We start from the raw sequence: 20,640 nt of genomic DNA, 5'->3' as shown, positions 1-20,640 counted from the left end.
GCTTTCTTAATCTGTTTTATTAATTTTTGTTCTAGTGGGTGTATGTGTTGTACAAACACAGCTTGAATTACCATTATGTTATGATTAACTTAGTATTCTACTGGTCCTTTACATAACTTTTCCCATTCACTATTCAAGGTCGTGTGACAGATGACCCGAATCAAGCTGCTGGATATGGTTTTGCACCTCCATTTGATCATACAACAGAGACACCATATGGACATTACCTTTACTTTTATGATGCACCAGATGCTGCTCTTACCGCAATAATGTTATCAGAAACTTTCACCTCCAAGAATGATTCTTGTATATCATATTGGCTTCACATGTTTGGTGAAAAGGTATGTAAGAGTTACAGTAAGGTAATACTATAAGATGTGTTTTTTATGCAATATATGTACGGGTATAAATGATATCCAACTTGTGAAACTGCAGACTGTGTCTTATCTTGGTCTTATTTTCAGGTGGGTAGACTACAGTTAAAGGCTATACAAGCAGGAGGCACAACTGTACTAAAAACACTAACAGGACTACATAGTTATACCTGGCAACGAATTGAGGTTAGATAAATAACATGTTATAACTACTTGACCCAATAAATAGCAATGTACTGTAATAATTAAAAACTGTTTTTTTGAAATTTTTGTTTTGTTTTTTTAAGTGGGGTGTATATTACTGTAAGTATGTTAGATCATGATCTTTTGAAGTGTGTGCAGACCAGGATTAATAATGGTATTTATCTTTAGTTTGTTTCTCTATTTTCTTGCACTTATTTCAGGGTTGTGCTTTGTTTTATTCTCTTTAGCTTATTCTCCAAACTTCAGACCTCTCTGTTAACTTCTTCAGATTCTTAAGCACTTGTGTTTATGATGATTAATTTGATTGTTTATTAATTTCATTATTTGCACTCATACATTACAATGAATTAGTCACTACACCCAGCTATAAATCACTTAAGTTTTATAATCACAGCATTTGCTCAGTCATAGGGCATATGATCTTCCCCAGTTCTTTGACATATCTTTCAAAATGGAACGGTATGCCACCTCATATAATGAAACTCTGTCTTCAGAAGAAATATTAAAATTATTTAATGTGGAACTACTGGGTTTAGAAAGATCTTATGAAAAATTCTATTCTGAAGATAATGACTACAGCTGACTGTCTTTTTGTGTTTAGTCATTTTGATCTAAAAATGGATTCTCCTTTAAAAATACTCTTCATAGAACTCCTTTATTACAGGTATTCTTATTTATCATCTAGCTATATTTATGTTATGATTACCATTTAGTAAGATTAATTTTTTTTTTTTATACAGGGTATTAAAGATTTTTTATTGATGTAATGTTTTGTTTTATGAACATTTTGCATTATTATTTAATTCTTTGGAGGCTTCAAATGATATTGCAATAGTGCAAAAGTTGTACACCTTAGATAAAGATGTTTGTATTTATCTACCATTAGATTTGATTCATACCAGGACAGTTCTTGTACTTAATGAGGTAACAGTCTTTGAGAATTTATTTATTATTTCAAGGCTTATCAGCTTATTAGCCATTCAGGAGGGTGGTCTATTTTTTATTACTTTATTGTCCAGTGTTAGTACATTGGATAACATTCTTGTCACATCTGTTCCCTGGCTGGGAATCAAACCCAGGACACGGTATGAGAGATACACCTATTATTAATCTTCAAAATGCTACATATAGCCAAACATATGTTCTGAATCTTTCACTGTCATACTTAGTTTCACCATAGAGGGAACTTCATTAAAATTTTGCAGTTATATCAAGTTTATTTTTAGGAGCAATATCTATTCAACTGATGTATGATGCATTTGTAAATATATGAAGTGACAGGCATAAACCATATGAAAATCTTAAGGCCTTGTTGTGGAAATGGAACATCACTTACCACATGTCATAAGGTAGTTAAAATGAGTGAATTACATTGAAGAAGAGAAAGGCTGTGTTGTTGTAATTCCTGTCATGTTATGCCACAGCTGAAAGGGTCTGTGAGAGAGAGAAAAAAGATTATACGATACTTACCCATTCTTTAACATCCATTCACAGGTGGATGTTAGAAAATCTCCTCAGCAGTGGTTATCATTCAGTGTAGAGGGTGTTGATGGTAGTGTTAATGTGGTGGCATTGGATGATCTAGAATTCTCCATTGGTGCCTGCTCAGATAACTCGAGTGTTCCAGATTTCCGTTGTGGCAATGGTGCCCTCATTCCCCAACATGAGGTGGGTACCTTTCTCTTTAGGAATAAGATTTCTTTTAAGTAAGTGATAGTTTCTAGTTCTTGCTTGATACATAAAATGGAGTAATTTTTTGAATACTGACTAACTCTGATTTTATAAGTGTCATGTGATTTTCATGATTGACTGTCTTTTATATGATGATAAAAATAATGATGTAAATGGTGAATTAATGGTTACTAATTAAAGCATTGAAACACAGCAAAACAAAATAAAGGAATCTGTGTGAAACTGGTGAAAACAGATGCTTGTATAATTAAATGAGTGTATTTAGCTAGTCTTGGAGCATACGAGGACATTGTCAGACACTTACCTTGGCTCCCATAACTTTGGTTAATTTTTGGCCATTAAAATAACAATAAATGTTGTATACTTCCTAAATATGTTAAAGTAGAGTAACTTACAATGCTATATACAGAACAGAGAAGAATTATAGTATTTTTCAACTACTTTATGGCAAAACTACCTTACATACAGCAAAAACATGTTAAGTGAGCTTTACTTGTGTTGGTTATTTCGTAAGGTAGATCTATTTTATTTTATTTTATAAAATCCCCGGAGTTTTATATGAACTTATTTGTGAGAAGGTCAAATGAATTCTGTAATTGTTATAAATCACTTTGAATATTGTAATTTTTTTCAAATTGACAAAAAGGAATAAATGACTAATTAAATGTTCACTCCTCTGAAATTTTCTGGATGAAGGATTTTTTAAGCTTTGGGATACAAGTTAGGTAAATTCTTGCTCTGATACATTCTCAGTTTCAGGCAAATTTAGCCAGATTATTTTGGAAGGTTCAGGACCATTGGCTTACTTTTTTTTCTTTTTTTTCCAATTAAAGAAAAAGAAAAGAACAATAACATTTCATTGCTGAATTGTATTTACATCAACTGAAGACTTGTTTTAATAGGTATGTGACTACCTAGTTCAGTGCCCAGATAAAGAAGATGAGAAGTGGTGTGCAGATTGTGCTTTCTCAGAAGATACCTGTGGCTGGCACAGCATAGAGACCCCACAGGACAGCACACATCTCTGGTGGCAAAGACTTCTGGATGGTATGGCAGATGTCTGTTTAACCCTCTCGCCGCGTTTCACGCACTTGCCATTTTATTCTGGCCACTGCCAGACAATTTGATTCAGCTTAGGGCACCTCCCACTGTGAAAGGGTTAAGCAAACTTGTTGGAGTAACAGCTCTATATTCCTCAGATGATATGTATCATTCTTATATTGACTTGTTTAATATTTGCTCTATATTTCCTATTAGAGGATTACATAAATATGAAATGTCTTTCACATAGCTTTATCTTTGAGACATTAGATTTCATGTTTTTAAAGTATATATTTAGTTGGACTTTTGAGTTACTGTGCTTACAATACTTATGCTCTTGTCTTTCCAAGGTACTGTAAGCCAGGTGGACCCTCATGCATACCACATGGAAGTGAAGAGGAAGAAGGGTCCTGTGGTCAACCAGCCACGAATTCTAACCCACCTACTACAGCCAGCACATCACACATGTGCATTACACATGGACTATAAACTCTTTGCCCCCACAGCACCAGGTGACAACACTTTGTACAGGTTCTCATTGGCCATTGTCTTTTAATGCATAATATTAGTGTGGAATGATATGGGAGGTCTTGGATCATGCTACACTACAAGATTATTCAGTTCAATAATTTTGTTTGAGAATAGCTTATTTTTAACATGTACATATTGTATTTACTGTTCCAAGTGAATGGTATAAATCATGTTTCTAAATATGAGTACAGTATTAAGGCAATATTATTTCACAACAAAGAGAGAGGATGAATAGATTAGATATGGATTGAATTGATATAGGAGTTTCCAATGTTAAGGAATGTCAGGAAAGTTCACCAGATGCAGTGGAGTAGAATTTTGTCTCATTGGCATTTAAGTTAGTAGGCAATGTAAAATGCTATAAAGTCTTCCAAAACTGTAATGCAAAACTCTTGTTTCATTGTAGTAATCTCTCCATTAGCCGGACTCTTCAATCCCTAGAACTCTTCGATAGCTAGATTTTTTTTTTTTTTTGTATCCTGAGAAATTCCAGGAATATCTCTCCATTCCGGGTACAATATTGAACAAGTTTCTGAGAGATTGTATCATTTTTTCGATACAGGGATGCGTGCACCTACATCAGCTAAGATAGATAGTGTAAAGTTAATAAATACCCGACAAATATATACTGTACAGTTGAGAGTTTCATGAATCATAATAAAATTTAAATTGTAGTTTCGTGTCAGGAGCTTCTGTACTGAGTTTGATAATTAAAGGTTTCCATCTTTTTACTCGAGTTATGGTCCCAGTCCTTTCGGAGAAATTATGCAAGGACATACATCACCGTCACTGATAGCCTAGTTTACATACCATTCTTCAGAATAGTTTTTTTGGAATTGAATTATTAGTGTTTAATTATGTCTTGTGTATAGTAAACATTTCCTGTATGCACATTAGTATATTTAATGTAAATTCCCTCATTACTTTTTCTCTGTAGAAGCTTCACGATTTGCACATTATTTTATGTTACTCTCTTTCTGTCATAGGTCCAAAGCTGAATGTGTATATGGAACATGGAGGCTCAGACCTTACCACACTGTTTCAAGCCCAAATGCACTTGGAGGAATGGCAGACGTTACAACTTCCTCTTGGGCGTATTCCTTCCTCATACCACCTTGTGGTTGAAGCATCAAGTTCAAATGATCCATCAGAGATAATAGCAGTGGATGAGTTGATGCTGTCAAACTGTTTTCCTCCCAGTCGGTGTGATGATCTCCCTGATGGTTACATATGGTGTGAGAATATGGTCTGTTATCCAAGTGAAGTTACTTGTGACTTTACTGATGACTGTGGAGATTATTCTGATGAGGCCAGTTGTAGTAAGTATGGAGAAAATCTTTATTATATATATTTGATGCTCTTTTGTTTCATCTTTTTCATTTGTAATTAATTGCCACTGTTCAGTTTAACTAAGTAGAGAAAACTAGAATTATTGAAAGTTTTTGAAAACAATTGACATTATTCATCTGTGTAGTTGTCGAGCAGTATTTGTGGGTGCTGTTATTATTATATGAAAAATGTAGTAGACATAACCCTAAGTACTCAAAAATATTACAGTTAAAGAAATATAAACCACAGTAATAAATACAAACCAGGACTCAAACCCAGAACATAGTTGTGAGAGAGATGATTGTTACACTGTACCACCAACACCCCATTTTGAAGTATTGTAGATTTACACAAGTTACAACATGCTCTAGAGAATTAGAAAGTATCCTACCTGTTCATATTGTAATTTTCCTGTAAAAATGAAGTTAAAGTATTTTACAGATTAATTTGGGTTGTACTGTATTCTGCTTATATTTTGGTTTTGTACCTCAGAAGGAGTCTGTTTTACATGGATTACACATTTTTTTGTGCTGCATTTCAGTGGGCCATGGATTGGATGGAATTTAGTCTCTCTCTTTTGTGTATATATACTGTGTACAGTACTGTATTTTCTGACCTGTAAGATGCATCCCAATTTTACAAGGATTTTTTCTCTCTAGAGTTTAAGTAGCTAAAACTGCTTTGTTGAGCGTAAATACCATGAGACTGGTATTGATAACTGCAGCTATAATTTTTCAAGAATTAAGTACAATAGAGAGCAACCACATATCTAAGGTTATTAACATCTTTTATTTTACAACAGAAGAATATCCTCTAAGATGCAGTTTTGAAGATCACTGTCTGTGTGGTTGGGTAGCATCAGAGTTCTTCAAATTGACACAAACACGAGCTAGTGGTAAAGCACCCTTCAGGGACCACACTCTCAATAGTGGTGATGGCCACATCATGCTCGTTGATTCACGTTCTCCTCGCACTGCTACTATCACCAGCCCAAGTATTTTGCCCTCTTCTCAGTGTCAGGTAATTAAATAAGAATGTTAAAGTTGTGGATTTATTTGTGTGTTCATAATAGAGACCAGTACTTTGTTCATTTAGTTAACTTGCAGGTGTGATGATTCCAAGATAATGTAAACAGTGTACCAAGTGTCAACACAAATTAATATTTTCTAACCAGATGAGATGATCCTAAGGTTAGATTTTTGTATTTCAGATCCGTTTCTACCATACTGTTTTTGGGGCAGGAACTACATTATTGAATGTACGTGTACGATCATCTGAAAGTGAAGCCATTTTGTCTGAAATGGTAATAGTGTCCCATGAAGAAGAATCATTCTTCTGGCAACGCTTTTCAGAAGCATATACCTTCAACCAGAGTTTCTATGTAAGTAGAACTGATCCAACACTTTGTGGATAAATTGAATGATAAACCAGTAAAGAATAGACCAAATTTATAGTGTACAATAATTTATATGATGTAATTCACATCAATGTAGTGAACAATTACAGGAGTTTTATTTACATGGGTGTCTCATTATCAACAAACTTTTAATACAAAACACCTGCCTGATTGTCCCAGGTTGACAGACCCTAATATTTCATATCAATAATTACTATCTCAACTACCTGTACACTATATTATGTGATGTGAGGTAAACTGCTGGACGTGACCCTGTATCATACTTTTTTTATACAATAGATAGTAAAACACAGAACAGAAATAATGTACTTTACTGTAATACAATACTTCTATTCTCAGATATTTAATGAAAACACTTTGCAGATTGAATTAGAAGGAGACATCAGAGAGTGGGGATCAGTGGGCATTGATGACATCTCTCTCACTCCTGAATGTAAATTAAATTTTGTAACACCATCACCACTGCCTCCTATATCCACAACGAAGAGTCCCTGTGAGGATGGCTTTTTCCCATGCAAATATGATGAGGGCCACACCCTTAAGTGTATAAGTCTTCTTCAGGTGAGTCATACTATGTGGTATAAAGCCAAGTTCAATAGATATTTTGGTTGCTCTGTTTTCATACAGCTTTTTTCTTGTTGCACATTCTTGCACTTGCAGTGATTTTCAAAATTCAGGGTACAAGGTTCTCTCTTTCATTTGTGTAAAGTTCTTTTTTATTATTATACAATATTGGGTCAGATTGTTTTAAATGATAAGGTAATTATTTTAATGCACAATGATAATGTTTGTTTAGATACTCTAATTATAGTTTATATATTTCCTTTGTGTTATATGTTACACTAAAACTCTATACAGCAATTTATAGTTCCATGTCATAATTTGACATAATCCAAACATTTTGTTTTAATTCCAAATCTCAAAACTCACTTCAACCTTTCCTGAATTATAGCAAATACAGTACCTTAAAAAAAAGCCAAGTGGTACATAGTGTCTTAGACTGTTCTTAGAGTTTCACTTATGTACTGTCTAGTATGTGCACAGTATTTTATGCAATGCTTTATCTTTCTTGTATCCTTAACTATGACATTTAGTGTTTTATGTAACACAATCAAAGTTGTTTCTTACCTTTTCATTATTACAGTACTGTACAGGGTGTTCCCGACTTACGAACGGGGTTAAACTTGAAATTTACAGTACAGTACTGTATTTTATTTACCTGATGACTTATTTTTTACTTTCATTTACTGTACTTTGTCATTCTATTTTTCTATTCTTTTCTCTTAAATTTAGTGATTTTAGATGTATATAAGGACTTTGGCTCTGATATAGTGGGATTTTAAACTTTGTTCAGTAAGTACAGTATGCACATAACATGTATTCCAACTTATGTACACTTCCGACTTAAGAACGTCCTCACGAATGGAACCCGTTCATAACTCGGGAACCCCCTGCACTGTACAGTGGTTGTAGATTGAAAAATTTATATTTCAAAATATGACGATTATCAAAGGAAGTCCAGAAAGTGCTGTTGAGCATCACCATTATGCATTGCCACTGTTTGGTTTCAGTATCATAAAAGCCTGATGGTTATGAGGTATAAGGCATTCATTTAAAATTCAGTATCAGCATTAAGATTCTTTATCTGTTTATTTATTCTGTCATAGTAATACTCTTTTCCATTATTTTATGCATTAATTATTACATTTGGTGTGTTTGTAAAGTTTTATGTAATCTAAAAAAAATTCTGAAGCACCTCATTCATGCACCAAGTTTTCTGACAAACTAGTGTGTAATTTTTAGTGCACAAATGACCAAGATAAACCTTACTTAACCAACCTAATTTAGATTAAAGGTTAGGCATGATATAGTTAATGTCATTCTTAATACAGTAATGGGTCAGTGTCGTAATGTAACAGCATGTGGCATGAAGCTATAGGCTAAAAATAGCTTCCTTATTTTCTTAAGAGTACAGTACAGATTGCATTCTTATTCAACTACCTGGCATATCCATTGTAATTATATTTGGTAATTTTAAAGGTTATTCTCATAAATTCTAGTGATGTTGAATTATAGTACTGTACCGTACTGGCAATGTTTCAGAAAGTGTCAAAGGTTTCATGTGTCACAATATCTCATAAGGTGTCTAGGTATCATAAGTTGTCACTATACATCACAAGGTATCAAAATGCATCATGGTATCATAAGATGGCACACTTTATCACAAGGTGTTACAATGTATCATAAAATCATAAGGTGCAACAATGTTTCGCCTTATCAGATATTGTGACACGTAATGACACATTTTGAGACCTTGACACATTGTGATACCTTATGACACATTGTGACACCTAGTAACACATTATGGCACATTGCTAGTATGGTAATTCAGCTTCTTAAATGACCAGGCAATGGTCTAGTATGTAATTCATAACTTGTTTGTTTGGATATCCACATGTCAAGAAGTTATCATAGAACAACAATTCTGGTAATACAGTATTACTGGTAACAATACATACAGTACCATTGTTGCCACACACACACTTCTTTTTTTCTTTTTTTTCTTTTTTTTTTGCAAACTTTATGTACTGTAATATGAATATTGATTGCCCAACTCTTTTTTTTTTCTTTTTTCTCTCTCAAGGTGTGTGACTTCAATGTGGATTGTCCATTAAATGATGATGAGAGTCTTTGTGGTAGTACAACATTTGAAGACAATTCTGGTGGCTGGCAGGACACAAGTGACACTGCTTATGCCTGGTCCCGGATCAAAGCTGGTGATGCGCATTACTCTAATTGTACAGCTCCGGACTTCGACCACACCAATCCAAATACTGGAGAGGGATATTATATGTGGGCTCCTGCAAAACTTGCAGGTACTATATATAAGAACTACCTTTATTTTTTCTCTTTGAATTTGAAGATTTCCATAATTTTAATCATAGTGAAAGAAATCTGCTGTCAGTTTCAGTTTGGTACTTTTCCAAGTACCGTATATGGCCTTATTCTGTCACTTCTTAAAACGTGTAGTGGGCTTTTATATATATATATATATATATATATATATATATATATATATATATATATATATATATATATATATATATATATATATATATATATATATATATATATATATATATATATATATATATATATATATATATATATATATATATATATATATATATATATATATATATATATAAATTGGTGGCCAGGTTTTCCCATAGTCAAAATCTAATAGTTAATTTAGATACATGAAAAAGGGAGTTGTGGAAAATATCTAAAGAAAAGTACAGTACAGTGGTTATTTCAATATCTACTGTTTAAGGTAAATTTTTTCCTTATAAATTATACTGGGTATCTCTTTACAGATGTACCTGAAGCAACAGCCACAATGGAAACTCCAATTCTTGGGCCCCCTGGCCTGGCCTGTACCATGTATTTATGGTATTACTGTAAAGATGATGAGCCAATGTTATCAGTTATGGCATGGACAGCCGATGAAAATCATGAAATGATATATGGTACTGATTTATCATGTTCTCACAATCAAAAATGGCGTGAAGGTCAATTTTTCATTGGGGAACAGAATACAAAAATCACAGTAAGTATGAAACACAAAAAAACATGTCTATTATATTTAATATTTTTATTATTTGAACTTCTTACAAAAGGGAAAGGAACCTCAATAGAGACATATTTTGATGTAGAGAAAATTTTCCAGTGATGTTGTTTGTCGTTGTTTCACTCTATGACAAATTCCCTTGTGCAGAGATTTTCCCAGGTACTGTATAACAAAAGTAGATAAGGGCATAATTTAACTTATAGACACCAATAACTGATATATAAGAATGACCATTTATCTGGCATGCTTAGAACCTGAGGGTTGCTGGATAGGGTTTTTCCGGAATTTGAAGCATCAGGCCTAAAAGAGCCGGTTTTTTTCTAAAAACCAGTTTTTGTGATATAGTTCGAATGCGACGATCAGCAATGCTACCTAGGTATGTTAATTTCTAGCCAATTCACCAGGCCAACATACAGGCAATTAAAACATCTAATAATTACTTAATAAGTAATATTAGGAGGACACGTCGCTACCTGGCATTTAATTGCTATTTTGAAAGTCCCTCCCTCAACCAGCCTCCGTGCGCCAAAATGTACTAACTTAAGTTTGTCCAAAGGCACATCACTTTCCTTTGTCAAGGTCACTTTCCTCCTCGGCCTGTCTCTCTAGACTCCACACTTCCTGAATTTTCGCGTCTAAACTCATGGAAAGACAGGATTTCTTGGGTGTAGTACCTATTAGACTGTTTGCAGAATGTTGTTCGGGCATGGTGATTTTTTTTTTAATGTTGGACTCAAAAACAATCCATGGAGCAGCACTAGTTGTTGTATCCAAGGTAGAAAGCGTGAGACTGAATTTTGGTGGGCTGGGAATGGGTGGGTGAGGTGAGATTCAAAATGACACGATATCAGATTTCAGCAGCTTATATAAAATATTATTCCCTAAATATTAAACGACTTTATATCAAAACGACACTGTTTGGCATGATTTTTTTTTTTTTTTTTTTTTAATTGGGCACCCCCCTACATCCTTGTGTAAGGTGAAGCGCAGAAGCGTTTACAGCGCCCAACAGGGAAGCATGCTAAGTTCATGCTTGACTTTATGTCTCACGAGTTAAGGGCGTAGAAGCCTGAAGAGTCAGTGGTTTATGTCATGAAGTTATTGGAAGCTCCAACAACTTTCCCTGAATACGAATTCGCAAATTTCGATTTACACCAGGTACCTACTTTACTGCTAGGTGAACAGGGACGAAAGGGGGCTAGGAAGTAAGTCCAAACAACTTCCACTGGCCCGGGAATCGAACCCGTGACATCTCGCTTGCGAGTCAAGAACGGTACCGCATCTACCACCGGTCCCCCTTGTTTGGCATGATGTAAATCAGCGAATGTCTGTAATAGATTTCAGAGGTGTACATATATAATATAGTTAAACCTAATGCTAAAAGAGCTCGTCTCAGCTTGAAAAAGTTACTCAAACTAAACAATCCTTTTGTTTATTCTATAAACAGGCTGAACTGAAGAGTACCAAGTTTTCATCTTCCTTCACCAACACCCAGTACGATATAGCTGTTGATGACATCACCTTCAGACAATGCTCAGTACATGAGCCACCATCTTATGTATGTATATTAAAGAAGCATGGATGCTATGATTACTGTACAATTAAAAGTAATTGAAGTTATGTAGATTCTCTTATATGTACTTCAGGGAATAATTTGACTTTATACATTATTCAGGGAGCCATTTTCTCACATTTATGTTGAGTTAGTAGTCTCTTCCCCAGACACTGAGGTTACCATAAATCTCATTTAGTCTTTTCTGTCATATTTTAACATATTCTCAACCTTTATGGATACAGTAGACAACAGATTTTATGATTATTTTGATATCATGAATCAATTGTATAGTATATATTAAAAAAAAATTTGATTATTAGAATTAGGATTCACAGTTGTTGCTAATGCTACATGGTTTGTCAGATACGTACAGTATAATGACATAAATCTGAAATACCCCATGATAGGGGACCAAAAGGATTTAGTTTGCATAAAAATACATAATACAATACTGGCTTTTTTTTAAGTACTGTAATTATATTTGAAAAGTGTTAATTTTCTATTTTGTTTTTATTGTTGAATATATTGTTCCATTTACTATGTTACTTCAAGATTTTAAGTTTTAAATTCTGTATCAATAATTTGTTCAGAATAGTACCGTACAAGACAGCTTTATAAAGGATGTATTATAATACGGTATGTGAAATTTTACAAAATTCCTAAAAATACAGTACAGTACAGTGATTATACCTTTTATTCTTGTTGGCAGGGAGATATATACTGCACATTCTCCCAGCCCTGTGATCTTTATCAGAGTCACAATGATGACATGGATTGGGTACCACGAACTGAACACATTAGTAAGTTTAACTTTAATGTTTGTTGTAGGACAAATCAAATAATCCGTATCACCCAAGTTTGAGAGTAATTCCTTTTATAATATAAATAAGCCTGCTCGCTGCCACCCATGCAGAGTGCAGAAAAGTTTACAAACAGTTTAAGTTTGGGATGTTATTTTTTTGTCATTCAATTCTCTATTTACCTTGTATTTGTAAAAACATCGGCTAGATGGTGTAAGAGCAGCCACTCCTGCATACTTTTTTTTTACATTTTCACAAACACTACCAACGAAAACAGCATGCTATTGCGAGCTATTTAAGCCAAAACCTAAGCAAATTGGTTCGTTATTTGATTTTTGGCAACTTTTTAAAGTGAATGCCGAAATGCTTAGCAAAGGAACCTCTTCATAACTTCTTTGGATGCTAAACATTTCAGCATTGGCTCCGGAAAGTGTTAAATAGTGAATGTAGGTTTGGATGTTAATGAATGATTGATCAAATTCTGTAAATTATGGTTAGTGTATGCATTTGTTGTAAGGGCAACAGTATCATTGTCTAGGACAAGTTCATTGGAATAAATTCGGTGATGTAAAAGTGCAATATAAAATGCTGTTAACATTGATAGTCCTGTGTTAATATGTATTGTTAGCTCTAATATACAGTATTTATTTTGTGTGATTGTGGATATATTAATACAGCATTTCATATTCATGTATAAAAATGACTGCATTGTTCTCACATCACAGACACTTTCTTGGTTGCTAGAGGTGGTGGAGACAACCGTACAGCTATCTTGCAAACTCTGTGGCGCAACACCCATAATGGATTCTGCCTGTCATTCCGGTAAAAGATTGAATTTTTACATGACATTATGATGCTTGGATAATTATTTTCATCTGTATCCCATATTATTATTATTATTATTATTATTATTATTATTATTATTATTATTATTAGTCTAATCTTTTCCTTTCCAATCCCTCACATGTAAGTTGTTTTAATTATAAAAAAGTAAATTAATCAAAATCTTATACTACATAGGTATCTCATCAAAGGAAAAGCTAGCCTTGAGATCACAAAAATGGACACACAAAATGAGACAGTATGGACACGTGGAGGTGGCATGAACTACTTGGATTGGTACACACAATACCTCTATCTCTACAGTTACCCTGAGTACCAGGTACTGTACTATTACAGTCTTTTTAATTCTCTACTGTGTACTGTCATTATGTTGCAAAATCCATATATATTCTCTGTTTCCACTTCTCAGGAGGGTGACAAATGCAATATCTTGTCCAGTTACTATACTTTTCATTCCACTAACCCTCTCAGTAGGTAGTACACTCTAACCCTGGTTATCAGGAGTCTGGGTAACTAACAGGTTCAACCAACTGACACCAAAATTATATAAAAATAATAAAAATAAAAAATCCTCCTAAATCAGCTAGACTTGTAAGTTTGAATATCGCTCACAATGGGGATGAACTGCCCTATTTATTGCTATGATAAACACTAAAATTGATACAAAACATATCATAAAATACTATAGCACATATTTTATGTTTTTATGTACAAAAATAGCTCCTTCCACATTCAAACCATCCTCTGGGTGACATGACACAGTTCAGCCAGGCAGTCACCCAGCTGATTCACAGATGTGTTTTATCCCGTGACGTCACATCGGGAGGGAGTGTGGCCAAGCAGTTATAGCCTAGGCCCATCGCCTCCACACACATTCGCTTCCCACATATACACACTAATGACCTCTTTTGCAAATTTGGGGAGAAGCTTCTGCACCATCCTCGACACTGTCTCCTGGTTCCACCTGAGATCTCTCATCCACAGATTGTTGTTTGACACTGCAATCGCATCCAGCCCATACTAGCATGTAATGATCACTATAAGAACAGCCCAATCCCAACCATTGTAAAAATTATCAACAACTCATAGTTTACCAGTGTGTTCACTCCCTGCCAATCTTACTATTGCACTGTTCAATCAATCAAGCAGAGTGCCATCCTCATATCTGAGGGTTGGCAACCACAGTCTTCCACTCTAAACGTTTTCAGGCTGTTTTTACCAATCCTCCGAGGTTTTGTATCTCTCTGGGGACCCACTTTTTAATTTAATTCATCCATCCCAATCTCTGCCTTCCCCTATCCCTTTTACTCTCAACTTTGCCCATTAATATTTCTCTTTATTATTCCCTCATCCATAATTATGTGACCAATGTATCACTTTTATTTTTCTGTACACTTCAAATATTTCTCTTGAAGTTGTTGCTAATCTTAGTACTTCTTCATTTGTTTTCCTTTCAGTGTAGCTTATTCTTAGCATGTGCCCATAGCACCACATTTCAAAGGCATTGTATCAATGATGTCAGTGTTCAAGGTCACACACTGTCTCACTTAGGAGATTGTGTAATTATGATGCAAGATATGTTTTCACTCAAAACAAAATACACGGGAGTTCAATTATTTGTGTATTCTGGTTTGAGTGAAGTATCCCTAATACTGGCATCCTGCTAGTCTGTGGTTCAAGCCCCAGTCTAACTTATTTTCTTCCCACTTATAATATACAGTATTAAGATTAACATTCATTCCTGCAGATTTCAATTATTGCCCACACTGGTGACCTTGATGAAGAGATTCAGATAGATGACGTAGATATCACTGAGGATGTGTGTCCGGCATCTCTTACTTGCAGCTTCGATGAAGTGACAGAAGTTTGCGAATGGGATAATTATATTAAGGACAATGATACACTGCCATGGAATATTGGCCATGGTTCTGATGGTTTACCAAGTGCTCCACCGTAAGTTATTTTTGTTTAAGGAAGATGTTGTATAGTATTTCCCGACTGCATATTTTGTTAGACCACAATCTTTCTCTTGATTTTCACCTTATAAGACAAATTCTATTCCCATTTTTTTTTCTCTGTACTCAAGCCACTACCCTAACGCCTCAGCATCTTCATTTTGGTCACTGAATGTCTTATGATTAATATGGATTTGTAATCTTTTTTTGGTCCACAGTGTTGATCATTCATGGGGAACAAAGTATGGACACTACAGATACATTGATCTGCAAGTCAACCAGGAAAATCAAGTGGCTTACCTACGCAGTCAAGAAATAAGTACCACTACTCCTGATGGCGATTGCTTCCAGTTCTGGTTTTATCTCTATTCCAGCGAGTATGTTCATTACCTGATGTGTTACATTACTTTCATACAACTAGATGTATTGCTAATTATACAGATGGACTTGTGTTTAATTTAACATTTTTCAAGTAGATTATGGTAAGTAATCTTAGACTGTAGTTGTATTTGTTGTAGAATAAGTACCTTGTGGCAGGTGCAATACGTAAGGCAGTTAAAATTTAAAGATTTTGAAATTGATATAACTCGTAAACTAATAAAGATATCTTTATAATTTTTGTTTGTCTAGATACTCTTTTGCGGACTGTACAATCTCACCTATGAAAAATGGGTAATGTTGACAATTATCATATGAGATTAGCATCACTGTGGTCATACATTATGCACAAATTCAGATTGGTAATCACAAAAAATTCATCAAAATATAACAGACTCTTATTGCCTAGCCACAGCCATACTAGAAGGAAGACAATGGTATTCTGATTGGTCCATGAGAAATGTCTCGGAGACCATAAATAATCAAGAAGTGCTCAAAATTTTGCAGTGGTAGGCTATGCGTCCCATAATTGGCTGAATGAGCTAGACGGTACTTGCTTAGGTTCTGGATTTAAATTATACAATGGCACACTGCTGAGTACCTACATGGTTTAAAGGGACTTTTGACCCAATTGCTTATGTCATACCCAGTTATTTACTGATTGGGTCTGAAAGATGAGGGTTTGGCAAATGTAATGGTATAAAAAGAAGCTATCAGCTTCGGTGGTTCTTAGACTTTTCTCAAGGGGTGAAGTCATATACAGTACTCTTACGTTACTCTCTGGAATTTGTATGTGGAAAATAACTTATTTATCAATACAGTATTAATAATATTTTACTTCTCCAGAACTGGGGAGGATGTTGGTGAACTAGGAGTGCGGTTATTAACTAACGAAACCACTTTGTCGAAACGCATTTGGCAACAGAAGTTCAATGGCTGGAATGGTTGGCAGTTTGGAGAGACAACCATAAAAAATGACAAGAATTTCAGTGTAAGTTTTTTTTATTGTTATCTGTTTATCACTACATATTTATTACAACACAAATTTGCGGAGCTCTCTTTTGTGTGTATTTACAGCTGAATCGCCAGGCAAGAGATGAAGATCATGATGCATATGGTAGGGGGTGAGGGAGGGAGTTTTGAGAATTGCAATAAAATGCCAGTAGCAAAATGCCCTCCTAATATTACTTACCATATTAAGTAATTATTAGATGTTTTAATTGCCTGTATTTTGGCCTGGCGAGTTGGCTAGGAATTAACATACCTAGGTAACATTGCTGAGCGTTGCATTCCAGCTTGAACAAAAAGAATGGTTTTGGCAGGACTTCAATACTGTATCTACATTGAAAACTTTATTATGAGAGTTAGGGTATTGGCAATGGAGGATTTAAATGCATAAGATAGTAATAGGGAAGTAGCAGGATTGTGGGATTGAATGGAGTGCCAGGAATGAAGGGAAATGGAGAGAGACTGATGAAAATATTTGCTAGGAGAGGGTTGATAGTGAGGAATACTGTACATGGTTTACAAGAAAAAATCCTGTAGGTGTTTATGGAGGCAGCATAATGGAGAAGATAGGAGATTGTTAGGCCATATGTTTGTAAATACAGTAGAAAAATAAAAGTTAACCTGGTTTATAAGAATCATTAGTGGGTGAAGTAGTAGAACACGAAACTAGAGTAAAATTACTGTTATTCTGAGAAAAACACTCCAGTAAAATAAAAGTATTCTTTCATCATGTTATTTTAAGTAAAAGTAAAAAAAATAATTTTTATTAAGTTTTTGAAGTAGAAGTATCAATGCGGGATTAAAATGAATAGAACGTTCGTGATGAAAGAGATTTAAATATTGGCGAAGAGGGTGATAAAAATTGTTGGGCTAATGAATGAGAATGTAACTAGAAGATTTAAAAATTTATTAAGACAATTTGGGCAGTGGAGGAGTGCTGTGTTTTATTGTAGTTTTTGGTGTTACTAAATCTATAAATAAACTCCTAATATATTGTCATTCTCCTCCAGTCACCATATACTGTACCTTAGTCCTCACTTATGTGAAGATAAGTTTAGTGATATCCCCGTTAGCCGGAACAATTGGTGCAAAGCACTTCCGAGAATGAAAGATTTCCGGGTAACGGGACGACTCTCTCAAAGCCGGAAAAAATCCCTCATCCCCGGAATTTTCCAGGTAACGGAAAAATTTTCTTGGAAGTTCCAGAAATTGCCTATTACATCATCTCTCAAACCCGGAAAAAACCCATCCCCAGAATTTTCCCCGTATCAGGGAAAATTTTATCGGAATTTTCTGGAAAATGTGCCCCTCGGAAAATTGTTCTCAAAGCTGGAATTTTCAGGAAAACTCCAGCTTTGGGAACAATTTTTCGAGAAAATTTCAATTCTGGCTATTGGAGAGTTTCGGGTCTGAGGGATTCCGGCTAACTGAGATATTACTGTAGTAGTTTCATCACTCACACCACCACACACAGTACTCATATTTTATTCAATAATAATGAAAGAAGTTTTGTAATAATTTATATGATTCACTGAAACAGGTGGTACTGGAAGGCTTACGACTACATGGCGCGCTAGGATACATGGCTTGGGATGATCTAACTGTGCGTCGAGGTGCCTGTAGTCCCCCAGGCACATGTGATTTTGAAGAAGGACTTTGTGGCTGGAGAGATATTCCAGATTCCAGAAACAATAACTGGGCTTGGCTTAAGGCTGAAGAAGCAAGTGATGGTGTCTTAGTTGATCATACAACAGGCACTGGAGATGGTAAGTAACCTTTTCACTTTTTTCTCTGCAGTGTTTCAGACCATACACAATGTCCTTATACTGTCTATTGTTACGTCCTTTGGATAAGTCCCAATAAATTAAATCTTCAGTAACTTGATATCCTTTCAGAATCCCCAATTACACTACGGTATATTTTATATCAATTGTTAAGACTAATCAAGTGAATTGAATATTTTATAGTACTACTGTATTACCACATTATCTACAAGCCAAGGTCCATAAATCTCTATTATCAGCAAATATATATTAAACAAACAACATCCTTAATACAATTACCTCCCTGTTTGGTAGCTGTTGATTGATATGTATGATTCTTTTTTGCCAGCTTTGTTTATTTGTTTATCTCCTCAGGCCACTACGTGTCCTTTGATCAGTCCAGATGTAATGTTGGGTCAAGTTGTTATGCTGACCTAGTGAGCAGTACCATCATCCCCGAAGACAGCCAGTACTGCTTTACCTTCTACATGAACAACCTACAAAGCAACCGTAAGTGAATGATTTTCTCAGGATTTTATTTTTGAAAGAAATTTATTCAACATTGTGTTAAGTGATTAATAAGGAGGGACTTGCTATTGATGATGACTGCGACCCTGCCAAATATCACTGTGCCGGCAATATTACCTGCTCTAATGCTGTAATAATTTGTGGAGTCCTGTAAGGGGAAGAGGTCCAGATGAGGAGAGCGCACTTGAGAAGCCTAGTCCTGGTCCAGACTGCCCTTTTATAGGCAGTTGCCTTGGCATGTGGGATTTGAGCATCCATCCTATTGGTCAAATAGGCCCACTGGGAATATCACAGCCATTCCATTGGTCAAGGTGCTTGCTGTGCAGGAGGGATACATGCATGAGTAGAGGGTTTATTCAATAATGACAGTCGAGAATAGGGGTAGTGGCAGGCTGCCCTGCTGCTACAGCAGTATTTAACTTTTTTCTACTTTAAGTATGTATGCAACATTTCTTATTTTGTTATTTAAGATGTAAAACAAAAGTTAAACTGAGTTTTGTGTGAGTGTGGGAAAGCAAAACTCGTCTTAGCAAGGGAAGGGAATTTAACCTAACCCAGGGAAGAAAAGGTCCCCTTTTCAGAAGTCCAGTTTTTATGGTCTCTACTGTACCGGCATTAATGCCATTTCTGGTTGATTAGTATTTTAGAAGAATATCAGTTTTACAATACATTGTTAATACAATGAATATTTTTTTAATGCACCTGTGTAGGAGGGGATATTAGCATATTAAGCGAGATGCGTTAATGTATTTTTTTGTTCAATCCAGAATGCGACGCCTAGCTTATACCTAGGTATGTTAATGCCTAGCAATAACTCGCCAGGCCAACATACAGGCAATTAAAACATCTAATAATTACTTAATACGTAATATTAAGGAAACGTCGCTACCTGGCATTTGATTGCAATTCTCATTTTATTTTATATTTGTTGAACAGAAATAATAATATATAATGTAGAATATTAGTTTTCTTTGGTGCAAATATACAAGATTTACAATGTGGTCAATGAAAGCAGACAGGTTACAGATTACCTTCTGCCTTCTTTCCTGATGCTTATTGAAGCTATGCTAGGGTGTTTTACCATTTTGAAGGGAATGGTTGAATTTTGAAAGAAATAATCATAAATCAAGGCTGGAGGCAACATGTACAATGAACTGTGGATACCCTTCTCTTTACAGTATTAAATTAATAAATGCATTGATTGTACACTAACTGCCTTAAATTTAACTTCAATTACTGTACAGTTTACGGGGTTTTTACTGTACGTATATACTTTTCAGTAAACTTAAAACATTTTTGAGGATAAATACTGTTACTAATGTGAAATAATTGTGTTCTATGCAAAATAAATCTGACATTATTCATGTCTTATCACTGAAAATGATCTTTAACTCCTGCTGTTAAGAGGAAGGCTAAGTTAGTGGAATGTGAATATGAAACTAACTGTCTTCAGGCATTTTGAACAATGTGATTGTGTGATCAGTACTGTATTGAGCCTTCACTGTTTCAGTTATCTAATTAATACCATTTACCACATTTTTTATTTTCTCTGTCCAGTACCTTTTTATATTTGTCTCTAATCTCTGTCTGT

General features: G+C 34.8%; 1 protein-coding gene across 1 annotated transcript in view; it reads left to right on the top strand.

Annotated features, from left to right (window-relative positions):
- The window catches only part of LOC121871065 (MAM and LDL-receptor class A domain-containing protein 2-like), a 116,067-nt gene that overhangs the window by 36,060 nt on the left and 59,367 nt on the right, over positions 1–20,640 (top strand). Inside the window, exons 32-51 of the mRNA XM_042373175.1 lie at positions 139–341; positions 465–560; positions 2,073–2,246; positions 3,173–3,317; positions 3,662–3,823; positions 4,829–5,161; positions 5,974–6,191; positions 6,382–6,552; positions 6,952–7,149; positions 9,233–9,464; positions 9,966–10,198; positions 11,667–11,777; positions 12,484–12,574; positions 13,300–13,396; positions 13,595–13,736; positions 15,165–15,370; positions 15,591–15,749; positions 16,597–16,741; positions 18,299–18,524; positions 18,897–19,031. Coding sequence (XP_042229109.1) covers positions 139–341; positions 465–560; positions 2,073–2,246; positions 3,173–3,317; positions 3,662–3,823; positions 4,829–5,161; positions 5,974–6,191; positions 6,382–6,552; positions 6,952–7,149; positions 9,233–9,464; positions 9,966–10,198; positions 11,667–11,777; positions 12,484–12,574; positions 13,300–13,396; positions 13,595–13,736; positions 15,165–15,370; positions 15,591–15,749; positions 16,597–16,741; positions 18,299–18,524; positions 18,897–19,031 — 3,477 coding nt within the window. The remainder of the gene's footprint in view (positions 1–138; positions 342–464; positions 561–2,072; positions 2,247–3,172; positions 3,318–3,661; positions 3,824–4,828; positions 5,162–5,973; positions 6,192–6,381; positions 6,553–6,951; positions 7,150–9,232; positions 9,465–9,965; positions 10,199–11,666; positions 11,778–12,483; positions 12,575–13,299; positions 13,397–13,594; positions 13,737–15,164; positions 15,371–15,590; positions 15,750–16,596; positions 16,742–18,298; positions 18,525–18,896; positions 19,032–20,640) is intronic.

This window comes from Homarus americanus, unplaced genomic scaffold (genome assembly GCF_018991925.1).
Source record: "Homarus americanus isolate GMGI-L3 unplaced genomic scaffold, GMGI_Hamer_2.0 scaffold52512, whole genome shotgun sequence".
Lineage (NCBI taxonomy): Eukaryota > Metazoa > Arthropoda > Malacostraca > Decapoda > Nephropidae > Homarus > Homarus americanus.
The sequence above is the reverse complement of the archived record's forward strand: the minus strand, read 5'-3'. Positions and strand labels throughout refer to the sequence as shown.